The 17,502-nt window shown below is 47.2% G+C and overlaps 1 protein-coding gene across 1 annotated transcript in view; it reads right to left on the reverse strand.

Moving 5' to 3' along the window:
* Window positions 1-2,853: 2,853 nt before the first annotated feature.
* The window catches only part of LOC309554185 (alpha-2,8-sialyltransferase 8F-like), a gene marked incomplete at both ends in the record, with an annotated part of 69,244 nt that continues 54,595 nt past the window's right edge, over window positions 2,854-17,502 (reverse strand). The window contains 3 exons of the mRNA XM_082255816.1: window positions 2,854-3,313; window positions 16,558-16,644; window positions 16,743-16,852. Coding sequence (XP_082111942.1) covers window positions 2,854-3,313; window positions 16,558-16,644; window positions 16,743-16,852 — 657 coding nt within the window. The remainder of the gene's footprint in view (window positions 3,314-16,557; window positions 16,645-16,742; window positions 16,853-17,502) is intronic.

Genomic DNA, 17,502 nt, shown 5'->3' on the forward strand with positions numbered 1-17,502 from the left:
CCCCTCTCTCTCTCTCTTCATCCCCCCTCTCTCTCTCTCTTCACCCCCTCTCTCTCTCTCTTCACCCCCCTCTCTCTCTCTTCATCCCCCCTCTCTCTCTCTCTCTCTCTCTTCATACCCCCTCTCTCTCTCTCTCTCTCTTCATACCCCCCCTCTCTCTCTCTCTTCATCCCCCCTCTCTCTCTCTTCATCCCCCCTCTCTCTCTCTTCATCCCCCCTCTCTCTCTCTCTCTTCACCCCCCCTCTCTCTCTCTTCATCCCCCCTCTCTCTCTCTCTTCATCCCCCCTCTCTCTCTCTCTCTTCACCCCCTCCTCTCTCTCTCTTCATCCCCCCTCTCTCTCTCTCTTCATCCCCCCTCTCTCTCTTCATCCCCCCTCTCTCTCTCTTCATCCCCCCTCTCTCTCTCTTCATACCCCCTCTCTCTCTCTTCATACCCCCTCTCTCTCTCTTCTTACCCCCCCCTCTCTCTTCTTACCCCCTCTCTCTCTCCCTCCCTCACTCACCCCCTCTCTCTCTCCCAGCCTCTCGTGAGATCTCAGGGGTTCATGCTGGGACTTGTTGTCCTACAATTCTGGAGGGAGTCACATTCGTATAAAAGGAAGGAGTGGAGCAAATTTACATAGGAGGGGGAGGGGGGCGCCCAATTTTAGTTTTGCCTAGGGCAGCACAAAGCCAAAATACACCACTGCTATAGAGTCATCTTAGGTGGCCAAGGTGGTCAGAGTGGGAGTGGGAGTGGGTAACTGCTAAAACAAGGTACCTTTTCCCAATCCCAACCCCCCCCCCCCCCCAAAAAAAAACATCTTGGGTGCCAAGGTTCACCATCACTGCCCTAAAGAGTCATCTTAGGTGGCCTAGGTGGTCAGAGTGGGAGTGGGAGCGGGTAGCTGCTAAAACAAGATACCTGCTCCCAACAGCCCCCCCCCCAAAAAAAAAAAACATCTGGGGTGCCAAGGTTCACCATCGCTGCCCTATACAGTCATCTTAGGTGGCCTAGGTGGTCAGAGTGGGAGTGAGTAGCTGCTAAAACAAGGAACCTGCTCCAAACCCCCCTCCCCAAAAAACATCTGGGGTGCCGAGGTTCACCATCACTGCCCTGTAGAGTCATCTTAGGTGGTCAGAGTGGGAGTGGGTAGCTGCTAAAACAAGGTACCTGCTCCCAACAGCCCCCCCCCCCAAAAAAAAAACATCTGGGGTGCCAAGGTTCACCATCACTGCCCCATAGAGTCATCTTAAGAGAGGGCGAGTCACTGCAAGTTTAGACTCACTGCTTCAAAATATTAGCTTGCACATGTACATTTAACCTTGAGCTATTGTGCTCTGTTAACTGTTAAAAAAAAAAAAAAAAAACGTAGTCAAGCCTGGAAAAAAATATATTTTTACCTACAAAATCTTTAGCTTTTTTTTTCAGAGTAACATCCCATAATAAATAAAGAAACTATATATAAAACCATATGTCCTCTTTAGTACTTTAAAACATTTAACGCTAATAAGTTCTGATCTTTTTTCCGATAAATTGTTTTTTTTAACTTAACATAAATGGAACAGGATAAGAAAAAGACAAATTGGTACGCTCACCTATATGGCTGCAGCATTGGTCTGAGGCTGCAGCTGCCCCCCACCGGCTCTGACCGATCACGTGACTTTTGATCGCAGTCCAACTGACCGATCATGTGACTTTTGATCGCAGTCAAACTGACTGATCACATGACTTTTGATCACAGTCAAACTGACCGATCACATGACTGCTGGTTACTCATTTCTCAGTCCTTACTGAGCAGAGAGCGCAGACTGTCAGTCACCACTCTCTACTCTGCCCTTCCAGTGCTCACTGGAGCACTGGGTTGTGGAGGGTGCGGGAGCGGCTGGCTTAGGTTCTTAGTGGCTTGCTGAGAGGCTGAGCTAGCTGCTAGTTAGGCATCTGGATGGATCCCAACCTTAAAGTCTGGACCGGTAGAGTCTGGACCCGCTCTTTGACATCAGCCGACAGTGACCTTTTGGCCTGCTGTTGGCTGAATTTTAGTCAATTGCACTCCTGTGACCCAGAAGAGAAAAATGGCCAAAAAAAACCTTGGCGATACTTCCCTTTTAAATTTCCATACTGTTGCTGGAAGTCTGTTCTAGGCATCAACTACTAATACATTCTAAGGTTAGTTTTGAACTTTGCTTCTGCTAGTTTGAGGTCATGCCTCCATGTTCTTGATTAAAATGCTGCTCTCCTGAACCTCCGAATCCTTATTCGCACCCTTCATGCATTTAACATTTTTAGTCTTGCCCCCCCCCCCCCCCAGTCTTTCTTCCAGCCCTTCATGCAGGAATGTAATTTGGACAGCCTCAAGAAAAGATGGAAAAGTATGGACTTGACTGAAGCCTTTTAAAAACATTAAGGCTGTGAATAAGTTTAACAAGTTATTCGGTTCTATTACCAAAAATAAATTAGCAGTGTCCCAGGTGCAGACGCAGAGACCCTTGCACATGCATTTGAAGGTACCGATAAAATTCGTCAGGCAAGGAGTGAAAATCAGGTTTCACACGATTTTTGTCAAAGTAGTGATGGGGGATCCAAATTCCATCCAGGTCCATAGAATAGGGCCAGAATCCGTAGAGCGTCACTTTTTTACAAATTTCAGCCGCCACGCTCACCATCACAAAGCCAGGAGACAGTCGACGAAACCTAAGTCCTGCAAGTTTCCAGTGGTCATTCAGTTTCCGGAGGTAGGCTGGGTTGAAAAAGAAAACTTTGCTCTTCAAGTCAAGGTCTTCGATGGTGTAGAGCGTCCGAAAGGAAACCTTTTAAAAACATTAAGGCTGTGAATAAGTTTAACACGTTATTCGGTTTTATTACCAAAAAATTAGCAGTGTCCCAGGTGCAGACGCAGAGACCCTTGCGCATGCATTTGAAGGTACCGATAGAATTCGTTGGGCAAAGAGTGAAAATCAGGTTTCACGTGATTATTGTCAAAGTAGTGATAGGGGATCCAAATTCCATCCAGGTCCTCAGAATAGGGCCAGAATCCGTAGAGCGTCACTTTTTTACAAATTTCAGCCGCCGCGCTCACCATCACAAAGCCAGGAGACAGTCGACGAAACCTAAGTCCTTCAAGTTTCCAGTGGTCATTCAGTTTCCGGAGGTAGGCTGGGTTGAAAAAGAAAACTTTGCTCTTCAAGTCAAGGTCTTCGATGGTGTAGAGCGTCCGAAAGGAGGCCTCTGTGAACCCAGTAAATGAGAAAGCTGGTAGGAGGATGAAAGAAGAGTCATACTCCTTCACCATGGTGATAAATGATGTCCTACTGTCCCTAAGACTGCTGAACCTAATAAAGGAAACATAAAGAAATTTAATAAAAAGGAATATCCATCTTTACCCCACTCACTTCATGATATCATACGTCTGGTTTAGATGTTCCTCAAATGGAAAAACACTGGAACGTAAAATGATGCATTAATACAAATCATAAATTAAAACAGTAAAAAAAATAATTTTCATTGGCCGTGGGTGGCAACATTTATAAACTGGGATCCTGGGTTCAAATACCAACAGTGTATTAGCTACCAAGAGTGTAATTTAGGTAGCACAAAGTAAGAGCATTGGAAATGTCTCAGTCACTGCACACCATGCAAAGCCATATGTCATAAGAATGGTAGCAGCATTAGCAGATTCCATCCAAGCTACAAACCCCGAAGCATCCCTGGGGCTTAACCACTTTAGGACCGGAGGATTTTCATGCTTTACTCCCAGGACACTTTTTGCAACTTGGCACTGTGCGACTTTAACTGACAATTGCGCGGTCATGCAATGCCGTACCCAAACGGAATTTACGTCCTTTTTTTCCCACAAACAGAGCTTTCTTATGGTGGTATTTGATCACCTCTGCACTTTTCATTTTTTGCGATATTAATGAAAAAAAGCGACAATTTTGAAAAAAATAACAATATTTTTCTAATTTGACAGTTAAAAAATATCCAATATATTACATTTTTGTCATATATTTAGGCCAAAATGTATTTAGCTACAAGTCTTTGACAAAAAAAATTCTCAATGAGCGTATTTTTAACGCTTTAAGCCCCGGAAGATTTTACCCCCTTCCTGACCAGGGCCTATTTTGCAATTGGGCACTGCATGACTTTAACTGACAATTGCGCGGTCGTGCGACACCGTACCCAAACGAAGTTTACGTCCTTTTTTTCCAACAAACAGAGCTTTCTTTTGGTGGTATTTGATCACCTGTGCAATTTTTACTTTTTGCGCTATAAACAAAAAAAAAACGTTTATTTTGAAAAAATAACAATATTTTTAACATTTTTTTTTATGAAATTCCCCCCCAAAAAAATGTAAAAATCAAATTTTTTTTACATTTTTGGCCAATTTGTTTTCTGCTACCTATGTTTGGTTAAAAAAATCACAATAAGCGTATTTCGATTGGTTTGCGCAAAAGTTATTGCGTTTACTAACTAAGGGAAAGATTTCTGTAATTTTTTTTTTTTTTTTTTTAACAAGTAATGGTGGCGATCTGCGATTTTTTTTGCGGGAATGCGACATTGCGGCGGACAGATCGGACCCTTGACTGACATTTTTGACACTTTTTGGGGGTACCAGTGACATTACTGCAGTAATCAGTGCTAATTATATGCACTGTTACTGTAAAAATGACACTGGCAGGGAAGGGGTTTTTTTTATTGGAGAGGGAGGGGTTAATGTATGCCTGGTGCTTACTAACGTGTGGGGGGAGGTGACTGAGTGAGTCAGGGACAGATCGCATGTTCAGCTATGCTGAACCATGCTATCTGTCCCTGCCTGTCACTTAGGAGATCCGCCCGCTCTGTTTACACAAGCGGGCGGATCTCCACACTCGATTCCCCGACGATCGGGGAAGAGCAGCGGCGATCGCCGCCGCTCCTCCCCTGGCCCGACTCCTGCTGTGACTGAAAACAGCGGTAGGTGACAAAGTGAAAAATAGTGACTTTTGAGGAACATTTGTCTCTGTTGTTCCATGCGTGTATTTCTGGCTTGGAACTTTGTTCAGAGGAAAATGTCCAGGAGATTTTCCTATGCGTTTCGGCTGTATAGGTATTAGCCTTTTTCAAGGATAAGTCACCATGTATCTTTCTTTTGTCTGGTCCATGTGTTAAAGGTTTTCCCCAGGTTTCTAAGTCACATCAGGAGCTAAGGCTGCGTAGGCTAAATCATATAGGTTAGCTGTACTGGTAGAATCCAAAAAAGGAGTTCCTCAAGATGAGAAAGTTTGTAGTTTTTTTTCAGGTATAGCAAAAAAAAAAAAGCGGTTCAAGGTGCAGCATCTCCCGGGGTGTTGTCTCTCCCTCAGCTGAAGAGAGACGATGGATGGGGACACTGGGACGTGCCCACCCCCATGTAAGTCATTCTCCCATATTACCTCTCCCATATTACCATATTACCTCTCTCACCCTTCTGCTTTTCCTAACATCTGGAGATATTTCCACAAATCCTGGACCACCATCATTTACCTATTCCTCTTCTTTCTATAACCAGCCTCCCCTTTCCTGTGCCCTCTGGAATGCCCTCTCTGTCTGTAACAAACTCACCTCTGTCCATGACCTTTTTATCACAAACTCCTTTAATCTTCTGGCAATTACTGAGACCTGGCTTAAAGAATCTGACTCCTCCTCTCCTGCTTCCCTCTCCCATGGTGGCATCCTCTGGACTCACTCTCCCAGGCCTAGTGGGAGGTGGAGTTGGAATTCTCCTATCCCCTCAAAGCACTTTTCAGGTCCTTCATTCCCCTCCCTCTCTATCCCTCTCCCTATTTAAAGCTCACTGTATTCGTCTATTCTTTCCACTTTCTTTGAGAATGGCTGTGATCTTTGGGCCCCCTGGATCAGTATCAAGCTTTCTTGATGAATTCTCTGCCTGACTACCCTACTTTCTCTGTTCTAAAATTCCCATAATCATTCTGAGCAACTTCAACATCCCCTTTAATCCTAACACCCCTGCTACTTTTAAACTTCTTAATCTAACCTCTTCTTTTGACCTAAAACAATGGACACATGCTTCAACTCACTGTTATGACAACTGCCTTGATCTTGTATTCTCCTACCTATGCACTCCCTGCAACCCCTCCAACACTCCTTTTCTTCTCTCTGATCACCACCTTATTAGCATCACTCTCTCCTTGTCTTCCTCCACCTTGCTTTCCAACTACCTAACAGTTATTCGTAGAAACCTTCGCCATCCTAACCCTTCTCTTCTTTTTTCTGCAACAGATCGTCTCTATGGCAAGATCTCAGCCCTGTACTGCCCCAACCTGGCCACTTCTGGATACAACAGTTTACTGTCATCCACCCTGGACACAGTGGCCCCCTCACGACACACAGAACCAGGCCCAGACCCCTAAAACCCGGGAAAACAGACAATACCAAAGCCTAAAAAAACGTAGCTACGTTCTTTACTGTCTGTGGAATAAGAGTCCCAGAAAGCCTTTAACCAATATAAAACTGCCCTCCAAAAATACAATTCTTGCCTCCACACTGCCAAACAGACCTATTTTATCACTCTCATTACCACCCTCTCATGCAGTAGCCGTCAACTCTTTTCTACCTTTAGTTCTCTACGTCGTTCTTCAATACCTCCACCCACTAACTTACTCACTACACAGGAGTTTGATAATCACTTCAAAAATAAGATTGATACAATTTGTAACGAGATTTCCACTTTACAGATATCTCCCTCACCTTACATTCCTTGTCCAACTGCACAATCAATACTTCCCTTGTTTAACCCAGCTACTATAGAGGAAGTCACTAAACCTTTTTCTAACGCCCACCTAACCACCTGCCCCCTGTACCCTCGCAGTCACCCTCTGGCTCTATCCTACAATATTTAACTCATATCTTCAATCTCTCTCTCTCTCTACTGGCATCTTCCCCAACCCTTTAAAACATGCACTAGTCATCCCCCATACCTAAAAAGGACTCACTGGACCCCACCAATCTTAACAACCTAAGACCAATCTTCTTACTCCCTTTTCCTCCAAACTCCTTGAACATCTAATCTACAATTGGCAGAGCCCCCACCTTATTGAAAATAATCTTCTTGATCCCCTTCAGTCTGGATTTCGCCCACACTACTCCACAGAAACTGCTTTCCTAAAACTCACAAATGGTTAACAGCTAAAACCAATGGTCACTTTTCCATACTCTTACTCTTTGACCCCTCTGCTGCCTTTGATACAGCTGACCACCCCCTCCTCCTCATAAAACTATTTTCCCTTGGTCTCCGTGACTGTACTCTCCTTTGGTTCGAATTGGACCTATCTCACCTCACCTTCAGTGTCACTTTCAACTCTACTTCCTCCTCTCCTATTTCTCTTATCATTGGGGTCCCCAAGGTTCTGTCCTTGGACCTCTCCTGTTCTCGATCTACACCTCCTCCCTGGGTCAGCTGATAGCTTCCTATGGCTTTCAATATAATTTCAATATAATTTCTTCGCTGGCGACACCCAAATCTATCACTCTACCTTTCAGCTCACCCCTTTAGTTTCCTAACGTATCACTGATCTACTAACAGACATATCTGACTGCATGTCGCACCACTTCCTCAATCTATCCAAAACTGAGCTCATAATATTTCCTCCCCCATGTGCCCCTTCCCCTTACTTCTCTGTCAAGATCAATGGCACAACTATCAGATTGCCCCCACATGCCAGGGTGCTAGGGGTAACCCTGGCCTGTAAACTGACCTTTTAGGCCCACATCCAATCCCTGACCAAATCATGCCGCCTCAAACTCCGCAACATCTCCAGAATATGCCCCTTTTTAATCAATGACACCACAAAGCTTCTAATTTACTCCCTGGTCATCTCTCGCCCTGACAACTGCAACTCCCTCCTCACTGGATTACTTTTACATTGGCTATCTCCCCCTTCAGTCTATGATGAATGCTGCTGCCAGACTCATCCACCTTACCAACCGCTCAGTGTCTGCCACCCCTCTCTGCCAATCCCTTCACTGGCTTCCGTTCACCCAACGAATCAAATTCAAAGTACTAACAACAAATTGCAAAGCCATCCACAACTCTGCCCCCAGCTACATCACTAACCCGGTTAAATATCAACCAAAGCACTCTCTTCGGTCCTCCCAAGTAGTGATGGACGAACATCAGCCAGGGTGGTTCGCGAACACCATTTGCGAATTTTCTCAAAAGTCAGCGAACCGCGAGTTCGCGGCGGGCCCCATTGACTTTAATGGGAGGCGAACTTTAAAAACCTTTAGGTCATATTTGCAGCTGCAAAAGACATACTAGCTGTGCACAAATAGTCCCAGCACATGGACAATGTCATAACAGAAGTATTGCAATTGAAAAAGTTGCCCTGAATTTTTTTTTTTTCTTTTTTTACAGCAAAAATGTTTTTTTTTTTTTTTTTTCATAAATCAGCCAGAACTGACAGCAGCCGGTAAATACATTGTCTAATACACATAGGGTCCATTCAAATTGACAGAGCGATTTGTGCGTGACTGCAGCCGATCTCTAACTGCCCCTAAAACAACCACAGGATACCTGGCCCTATAGTAAAGAGACTGTAATAGACCCTAAAACGACATTGGAGCATTTTAAATGACTTTTGTGGACATTGACAGAGCGATTTGTGACTGCAGCCAATCTCTAACTGCCCCTAAAGCAACCACTGGATACCTGTCCCTAACCTGAAAAGAGACTGTAGAAGGCCTATACCGAAATACCAGCCCTCAAAATGACTTTTGTGGATCTTCACAGCACTATATGTGTCTAGCAAACTCTCCCTGATGAGCACAGCAGACCTCTCCTACACTGGCAGAAAGCAGAATGTGAAATGGCCGCCAGATAGGGTCTATTTATAGGGTAGGAGGACTGTCCATGTGCTGGAATGTTTCAATTGGCTGTCGTGTTCCACCTGACGGCTGTGTCACGGGTCAAAGTTCTCCCCAATGTAAACAAATATGGCCGCCGCGAAAGACGCCATGTGTCCGAAAATTTGGCGGGTAGCGAACGAGCAAAAGTCGCCGCAAACCGCAAAGCCATCTCTACTCCCAAGATCTCCTGCTCTCTGGCTCCCTTGTTACTTCTCCCTTCTTTTGGAACTCCCTACCACAATCTGTCCAACTATCTCCTAATCGTTCCATCTTTAGACGATCCCTGAAAACCCTTCTCTTTAAAGAAGCCTATCCTGCTTCTAACTAATACACTGAGTTTTTACTTTCTCCATCAGTGCATCCCCCATAAATATTACCTGTTGTATAACTTGACCTTCCCTTTCAGATTGTAAGCTCTAATGAGCAGGGCCCTCTGATTCCTCTTGTACCAAACTATATTGTAACTGTACTATCTGCTTTCATTTTGTAAAGTGCTGCCCAAACTGTTGGCACTTTATAAATCCTGTATAATAATAATACATAATAATACACCAGAGCTAGTAGGCACAGTGCACATTTTTGTGACCCCCATCGTCCAGCAGAGTTATAAGAGTAACCTTGATACAAAAATCAATGCCACAAGTTCCTAAAGGTGATCATTTCAGATTGCAGCCAGCTTTGATTATCCATGAACTATTAATCAAAAATTAACATATTAATGAGCATTAAATCTTGGGACATTTTGTAGGTTGTTAAAGATTGCCCCCACAAATCCTATTTACTGCTTTTGTGATCTCCTCTGGAAAGTCTGTGCAGAGCTTGAAGAGTAATTATGGACATTTCCTTCATCGGGAGTTTATTTTTGGTGAGGTATTTTCAATGACTTTAGGTAGACATAAAGGAACAAGAAGGCTGTAACGAGGTGACTTAGCAAAACTATTAGCAAGCCATGCATTATACAATTTTCTTCAAATTGAAGGAAAGAAAATTTCTAGATCCCCCCTATCAACACAGTCAGTTTTGGTGGTGGTGGTGTGGGGGGGGGGGGGTTTGGCGGGGAAAACCCCCCCCAATGCGGTTATGAGTAAGCGATCAGTAGAATCGTGAAACGCGTCAACCTGTCCCATGTCTGTGTGATGCACCTGTGTATGTAAGTTTTTTGGGAATAAACACTTCCAGTTTATCTACTCCTGAGTACGGTCAAATTTTCCCTTCAAGTACAACCAGCCTGCCCATAGACGAATAAAAAGTTGGCCGAATCACTGGTTTAGAATGAGGAATGTGTCACGGAACCATGAACCAGACGTACAACAACAGATAAGTGAAAATAAGAAGGCTTTATTGAAAATCAAGCTGTAAAGCAAAAGTCCAAACGGATGGCGAAACCGAGGCAGAGTCCTTGCGAAGCCAGAGGTCAGGAACCAGGAGGGTAGTCAGACGAAGCCAGGATCAGGAACCAGCAGGGTAGTCAGACGAAGCCAGGATCAGGAACCAGCAGGGTAGTCAGATGAAGCCAGGATCAGGAACCAGCAGGGTAGTCAGACGAAGCCAGGATCAGGAACCAGCAGGGTAGTCAGACGAAGCCAGGATCAGGGACCAGAAGCAGCAGCAGTCTTAGAAGCATGTGAACACAGGAGGACCAAGCAAGGAACTGAAGCCACAGACCTCCTATATATATGAGCTAGGCATCCAGCTCCTCCCAGTGGGAAGGAGGAGCTGCAGGGTGTGAGGCTACAAGAAACCCAGAAACCAAGATGGCCGCCAGCACATGTCAAACGAAGGAGAACAGCAAGAAGGTAAGACCATGACAGTACCTCCCCCTCAAGGGCCCCTCCTCCGCGGAGTAAAGAACGGTTTCTGAGGGAAGCGTGCGTGGAAGGCTCGGAGCAAGGCAGGAGCATGGACATCTGCGGAGGGAACCCAGGAACGCTCCTCTGGACCATAACCACGCCAATGAACCAAAAACTGCAACCGACCGCGGACCAGGCGTGAGTCCAGGATATTGCTCACCTCATACTCCTCACGATTGCCCACTTGGACCGGACGAGGCCGAGGAACCGAGGAAGTGAAACGATTACACACCAGTGGCTTCAACAGGGAAACATGAAACACATTGGAGATCCGCATGCCAGGAGGAAGCGCAAGGGCATAGGCTACCGGGTTTACCCTGCGAAGCACTCGGAAGGGACCAACAAAGCGAGGCTCCAGCTTGGGAGTGGGCACTCGAAGGTTGAGGTTGCGGGTGGACAACCATACACGGTCTCCGGCCTGGTAGGAAGGAGCAGGCGCTCGTCTGCGATCAGCCTGGAGTCTCTGGCGCTGCGCAGAGACCTCAAGGGACTTCTGGATCTGTACCCAAGAAGCACGTAGGACAGAAAGGTGATCCTCCACAGCCGGAATATCCTGGGAAGAGAATACCTCCGGTAACACGGCAGGTTGGAACCCATAATTGGCCATGAAGGGAGACGTCCCAGAGGAAGAGTTCACCGCCGTGTTCCTGGCAAACTCAGCCCAAGGCAGGAGGTCAACCCAATTGTCTTGGTGATCGGAGACATAGCAACGAAGGAATTGCTCCAAGGCCTGATTGGATCGTTCTGCGGCCCCATTGGACTGAGGGTGGTAGGCCGAGGAGAAGGAGAGATGAATCCCCAACTGGGAGCAAAAGGCGCACCAGAACCTGGACACAAACTGACTCCCCCGATCCGACACAATCTCCTTGGGCAAACCGTGCAACCGGAAGACCTCCCTGGCAAAAATCGTGGCCAACTCCTGTGCAGAGGGTAACTTCTTGAGAGGAACACAGTGGCACATTTTGGAAAATCGATCCACAATCATGAGAATGACTGTATGGCCTCGGGATGCAGGGAGGTCCACAATGAAATCCATCCCCAGGTGTGACCATGGGCGCTCCCCGGTGGCTATGGGTTGCAGAAGGCCCAACGGAAGGTGCCGAGGGGACTTACTCTGGGCACAAACGGAGCATGCCGCTACATATGCGGCGATGTCGGAACGTAGGGAAGGCCACCAGAACAGACGTGAAACAGCCCAGGACAGCTGATTCTTTCCAGGATGCCCCGCGGTCTTGGAGTTATGGTAGGTTCGCAACAACCGAGTGCGCAACTCCTCAGGCACAAAACATCTGCCGTTGGGTCTCCCAGAGGGAGCACCAGATTGAGCCGCCAAAATCTGCTCACCCAGGGGAGAGGTCAGGCTGGTGCGAATGGCGGCCAGGATCTGATTCGGAGGTATGACCGAAGTCGGAATCGACTCCTCCCTGGACAGGTCGGAGTACTGCCGTGATAAGGCATCCGCCCTGATGTTCTTGGAACCGGGTAGGTAGGAGACCACGTAATTGAAACGTGACAAGAACAGAGCCCATCTGGCCTGACGTGGTGTCAATCTCTTGGCCTCAGAAAGGTAGGTCAGATTCTTGTGGTCCGTCAGGATGAGGACCGGAACCACCGAACCCTCGAGCAAGTGCCTCCATTCTTTAAGGGCCTGCACGATGGCCAATAACTCCCTGTCACCAATCTGATAGTTGCACTCCGCGGAAGACAGTTTCCGGGAGTAAAACCCACAAGGAAGCAGAGGACCCTCTGGTGTTCTACGCTGAGACAGAAGGGCGCCTACTCCCGTCTCAGACGCGTCCACCTCGAGGACAAAGGGCAACCCAGGGTTGGGATGCGACAGAATCGGAGCCGACACAAAGGCGGACTTTAGAGCCTCAAAAGCTCGGATGGCCTCGAGCGGCCAGACCTGGGAATTACTGCCCTTCCTGGTCAGATCCGTGAGAGGCTTGGCTAGCATGGAAAAGTCCCTGATGAACTTCCGATAATAATTGGCGAAGCCCAAAAAGCGCTGCAGGGAGCGAAGACCACTGGGCTGGGGCCACTGTAAGACAGCCGAAACCTTCTCAGGATCCATGGAGAACCCCTCAGCGGAAATGATGTAACCTAAGAAGGTTACCTGGGATCGGTGAAATTCGCATTTCTCAAGCTTACCGAACAGCTTGTTCTCTCGTAACCGTTGCAACAGTCGTCTGACATCCAGAATGTGGGTCTCCATGGATTCAGAATATACCAAGATGTCATCCAAATAGATCACCACACACTGCTGCAACAGGTCACGGAAAACATCGTTAATGAATTCCTGAAAGACTGCGGGCGCATTGCACAACCCAAAGGGCATAACCAAGGATTCATAATGACCGGTCCTGGTGTTAAACGCGGTCTTCCACTCATCGCCTGCCTTGATCCTTACAAGGTTATATGCCGCCCTCAGATCGAGTTTGGTAAAGACCGTGGCCCCTTTAAGGCGATCGAACAGCTCGGAAATCAAGGGTATCGGGTAAGCGTTCTTGATCGTGATGCGATTGAGACCCCTGTAATCGATGCAAGGCCTCAACTCACCGCCCCTCTTTTTCACAAAGAAAAATCCAGCCCCTGCCGGGGACGAGGATTTGCGAATGTGTCCGCGTGAAAGCGCCTCCTTCACGTACTCCTCCATGGCCTCATTCTCCGCTACCGACAGTGGATAGACCTTGCCACGAGGAGGAACGGCACCAGGTTGTAACTCGATGGCACAATCGTATGGGCGGTGCGGAGGTAGGGCAACCGCGCGCACCTTATCGAATACATCCCGGTACTCCTCGTATTCAGGAGGCAACAGAGAGTCCGAGGAAGTACACAGCAACTTGACAGGCCCATGGATGCAACTAGCCCCACACTGCGGTGACCACGAGAGGATCTCGGCCGATCTCCAATCGAAAGTCGGATTATGCTTCTGGAGCCAGGGGTACCCCAAGACCACCGAGTAGTGTGGAGACGAAATAACCTGGAAGCAGACCGACTCTCTGTGAACGGCACCAATGGCTATCCCCACTGGAAGGGTCTCATGAGTCACGTGTGGCGGCAGAAGGGGTCTGCCGTCTATCGCCTCAAGAGCCAGTGGAGAACCTCGGGCCTGCAGAGGAATGGAATTGGCGGCAGCGAACACACTATCAATGAACAAACCACCAGCACCAGAGTCCACCAACGCCTGGGTCGTCACAGAGCCCCCGACCCAGGAGAGGACAACAGTGATCAGTGGTTTGTCAACACGGGAAACCGGGGACGAGGAGACTCCACCCAAGATCTGCCCCCGACAGGATCTCAGGTGCGAGCGTTTCCCGGACGGTTCGGACATGCCAACCGAAAATGCCCACCGAGACCACAGTACATGCATCGACCCTCGCGTCTTCGGAGTACCCTCTCCCCCTCGGACAGGCGAGCAAAGCCCAGCTGCATGGGTTCACCCCCAGCCAAGTCATCCCCAGGAGGCGTGGGAGGAGAGGGAGGCACGGGTGGGACAGCAAAGGTAGGCGCCAATCTGTTAGGAGGCCTCCGCAGACTCTCCTTAAAGGAAGGTCTCTCCCTGAGTCTGGTGTCAATCAAAATCAAGAAAGAAATAAGAGACTCGAGCTCCACTGGTAGGTCCTTAGCTGCAACCTCATCCTTCAAGGCATCCGAGAGACCATGAGAGAAAGCAGCGACCAGAGCCTCATTATTCCAGCCCACCTCTGCTGCCAGGGTACGAAACTCAATGGCGTATTCAGCTACGGATCGTGAACCCTGTCTGATGGACATAAGGAGCTTCGCAGCAGAGGCAGCACGAGCCGGCACATCGAATACCCTCCGAAGAGAAGCAACAAAACCGGAAAACTCGGCAACCACCGGATTGTTGTTCTCCCATAAAGGGCTGGCCCAGGCCAAGGCCTTGTCCGAGAGCAGCGAAATTAAGAAGCCCACCTTTGATCTCTCAGTAGGAAAGGCATGTGGCAGCAACTCGAAATAAATGCCCACCTGGTTAAGGAAACCTCGGCACTGAGTTGGCTCTCCCCCAAAGCGCTGTGGAAGGGGGGCAGAACCGGTCATACCCCGAAACATCGCAGGCGCAACAACAGGTGTCGGGGTAGACTCTGGCGCAACAACCGGAGCGGCAGTAGGAGCGGGCCCAGGAGCGACAACCGACCCATCGGCAACGGGAGCGAAATGAGCCGTGCGTTCAAGCAGGGTTTGCAACGCCACGGCGAACCGACCCAACAGGTGATCCTGCTGATCAAGTCTGGCAACCAGCGTGGGTAGCGAGGATGGCCCTGTACCGTCAGAATTCATGGCTTGGTCCTAATGTCACGGAACCATGAACCAGACGTACAACAACAGATAAGTGAAAATAAGAAGGCTTTATTGAAAATCAAGCTGTAAAGCAAAAGTCCAAACGGATGGCGAAACCGAGGCAGAGTCCTTGCGAAGCCAGAGGTCAGGAACCAGGAGGGTAGTCAGACGAAGCCAGGATCAGGAACCAGCAGGGTAGTCAGACGAAGCCAGGATCAGGAACCAGCAGGGTAGTCAGATGAAGCCAGGATCAGGAACCAGCAGGGTAGTCAGACGAAGCCAGGATCAGGAACCCAGGGTAGTCAGACGAAGCCAGGATCAGGGACCAGAAGCAGCAGCAGTCTTAGAAGCATGTGAACACAGGAGGACCAAGCAAGGAACTGAAGCCACAGACCTCCTATATATATGAGCTAGGCATCCAGCTCCTCCCAGTGGGAAGGAGGAGCCACAGGGTGGGAGGCTACAAGAAACCCAGAAACCAAGATGGCCGCCAGCACATGTCAAACGAAGGAGAACAGCAAGAAGGTAAGACCATGACAGAATGGTATGCATTTACAGCAGGAGTCTCAAAAGTTTCTAAACAAAGGGCCAGTTTACAATCCTTAAGACTTTGAGGGTCGCTGGACTGCGGCCAGTGAGATTTGAAAATGCCCTGGTGTCAGTGGGAGTTAACAATATTTCATCCCTGGTAATAATGGAAGGATTAGTGTCCCTTTGTTGGCATCAGAGAAAGAAATAGTGCCCCATCACTGGTGTCAGTGGGAAAAATAGTGCCCTGCCATTGGTGTCAGTGGGAGGAATAGTCGATGCACATGTTCGCCAGCACACCGAGGATCATTGAATATCATCCAACCAGCTTGCCCATAGAAGAATAAAAATTTGACCGAATCACTGGTTTAAAACGAGGAACGGTATGCATTTACAGCAGGAGTCTCCAAAGTTTCTATACAAAGGGCTAGTTTACCATCCTTAAGACTTTGAGGGTCGCTGGACTGTGGCCAGTGAGATTCCAAAATGCTCTGGTGTCAGTGGGAGTTAACAATATTTTATCACTGGTATTAATGGAAGGATTAGTGTCCCTTTGTTGGCATCAGGGGAATAAATAGTGCCCCATCATTGGTGTCAGTGGGAAGAATAGTGTCCTGCCATTGGTGTCAGAGGGAGGAATAGTGTCCTGCCATTGGTGTCATTGGAAGGAATAGTGGCCCATTGTTGTGGTCATTGCTGGTTTCCGTGACAAGAACTATGCCCCGTTGTTGATGTTAGTGGGGGGAATAGTGCCCCAAGGGCAATATAAAAGCAAGCAAAGGGCCAGGTCTGGCCCCCGGCCGCTGTGGTAAGACCACTGGTTTACAGTAAAGTATGTCAGAATCCTTCTGATGTAACTAGCTTACCTAAACATTTTTTTACATTTTTCTTTTCAACAAAAAAAGCCATTTTGTGTTCAAATGGAATAGTAGCTGAGCAAAGGTGCACAAAGGAATTTCAATCAACAATTTATATTTTAATTCATTCTTTATTAGGAAAGACACCACACTTACTGACTAAGTAGTATACTTGGGTTTGCGAAAACAAGATCAGTCTTTGTCCCCACGTCCTCCGTCCTGTTCAGTGGAGCAAAATTTAACCTAGAAGTTAAAGAAATGGGAAGATTTAAAGACTGAGGTTGGGATAAATGATAAGTAAAACATCTCATAAGCTGTTTCCTCAGTATCTTTATTCCTACCTGAACACAAAGTCGGCTCGGTCAATCTTAGATCCACAAATGCTGCTGTCTAAAATTCCACCATTACCTACCACTGCGCAGTGTTTTAGTGGTTTCTCAAAAGGAGACTTCTGCAATGCAATAGAGAGATGAGACGTTATGATTACATTTACTATGCTATATTACTGTGAAATACCTGGAGCTTCTTTACAAATCCAGATTTAGTGCACACAAAGGCACCCACGTGCATATTTGTATCATCAGAACATTATTACTAATAGTGGCTGAGAATCTACAAGTTAGCTTCCAAATACCCGGTGATAAATGGTTTTATCTTTAGGCTATGTCTGGACTATATTCAAGAGGCTCTGGAAGGACAGTTGGATAAATGGTTCTATATTTAGAAAGTATCTGGTCTATAGAACAGTGGCCCTGGATGTAAAGTTGGTTAAATGGCTCTATATTTATAAAATATCTGGACTATAAACCAAAGGTTCTCAGTGTACATTTGGATAAATGGCTCTATATTTATGATGTATCTGGTCTATAATTCAGAGACTCTGGATGGATGGTTGGCAAAATGGCTTGATGTTTACGATGTATCTGATCTTTAAACTAGAGGCTTGGGAAGTACAGTTTGATAAATTGTTCTATATTTATAAAGTATCTGGCCTATAGAACAGTTTCCCTGGATGAAAAGTTGGATAAATGATCTATATTTACAATATATCTGGACTATAAACCAAAGGTTGTGGGTATATATTTGGATAAATAGCTCTAT

This window comes from Pelophylax lessonae (genome assembly GCF_965119305.1).
Source record: "Pelophylax lessonae genome assembly, chromosome: 4".
In the NCBI taxonomy this organism is placed as follows: Eukaryota; Metazoa; Chordata; class Amphibia; order Anura; family Ranidae; genus Pelophylax; species Pelophylax lessonae.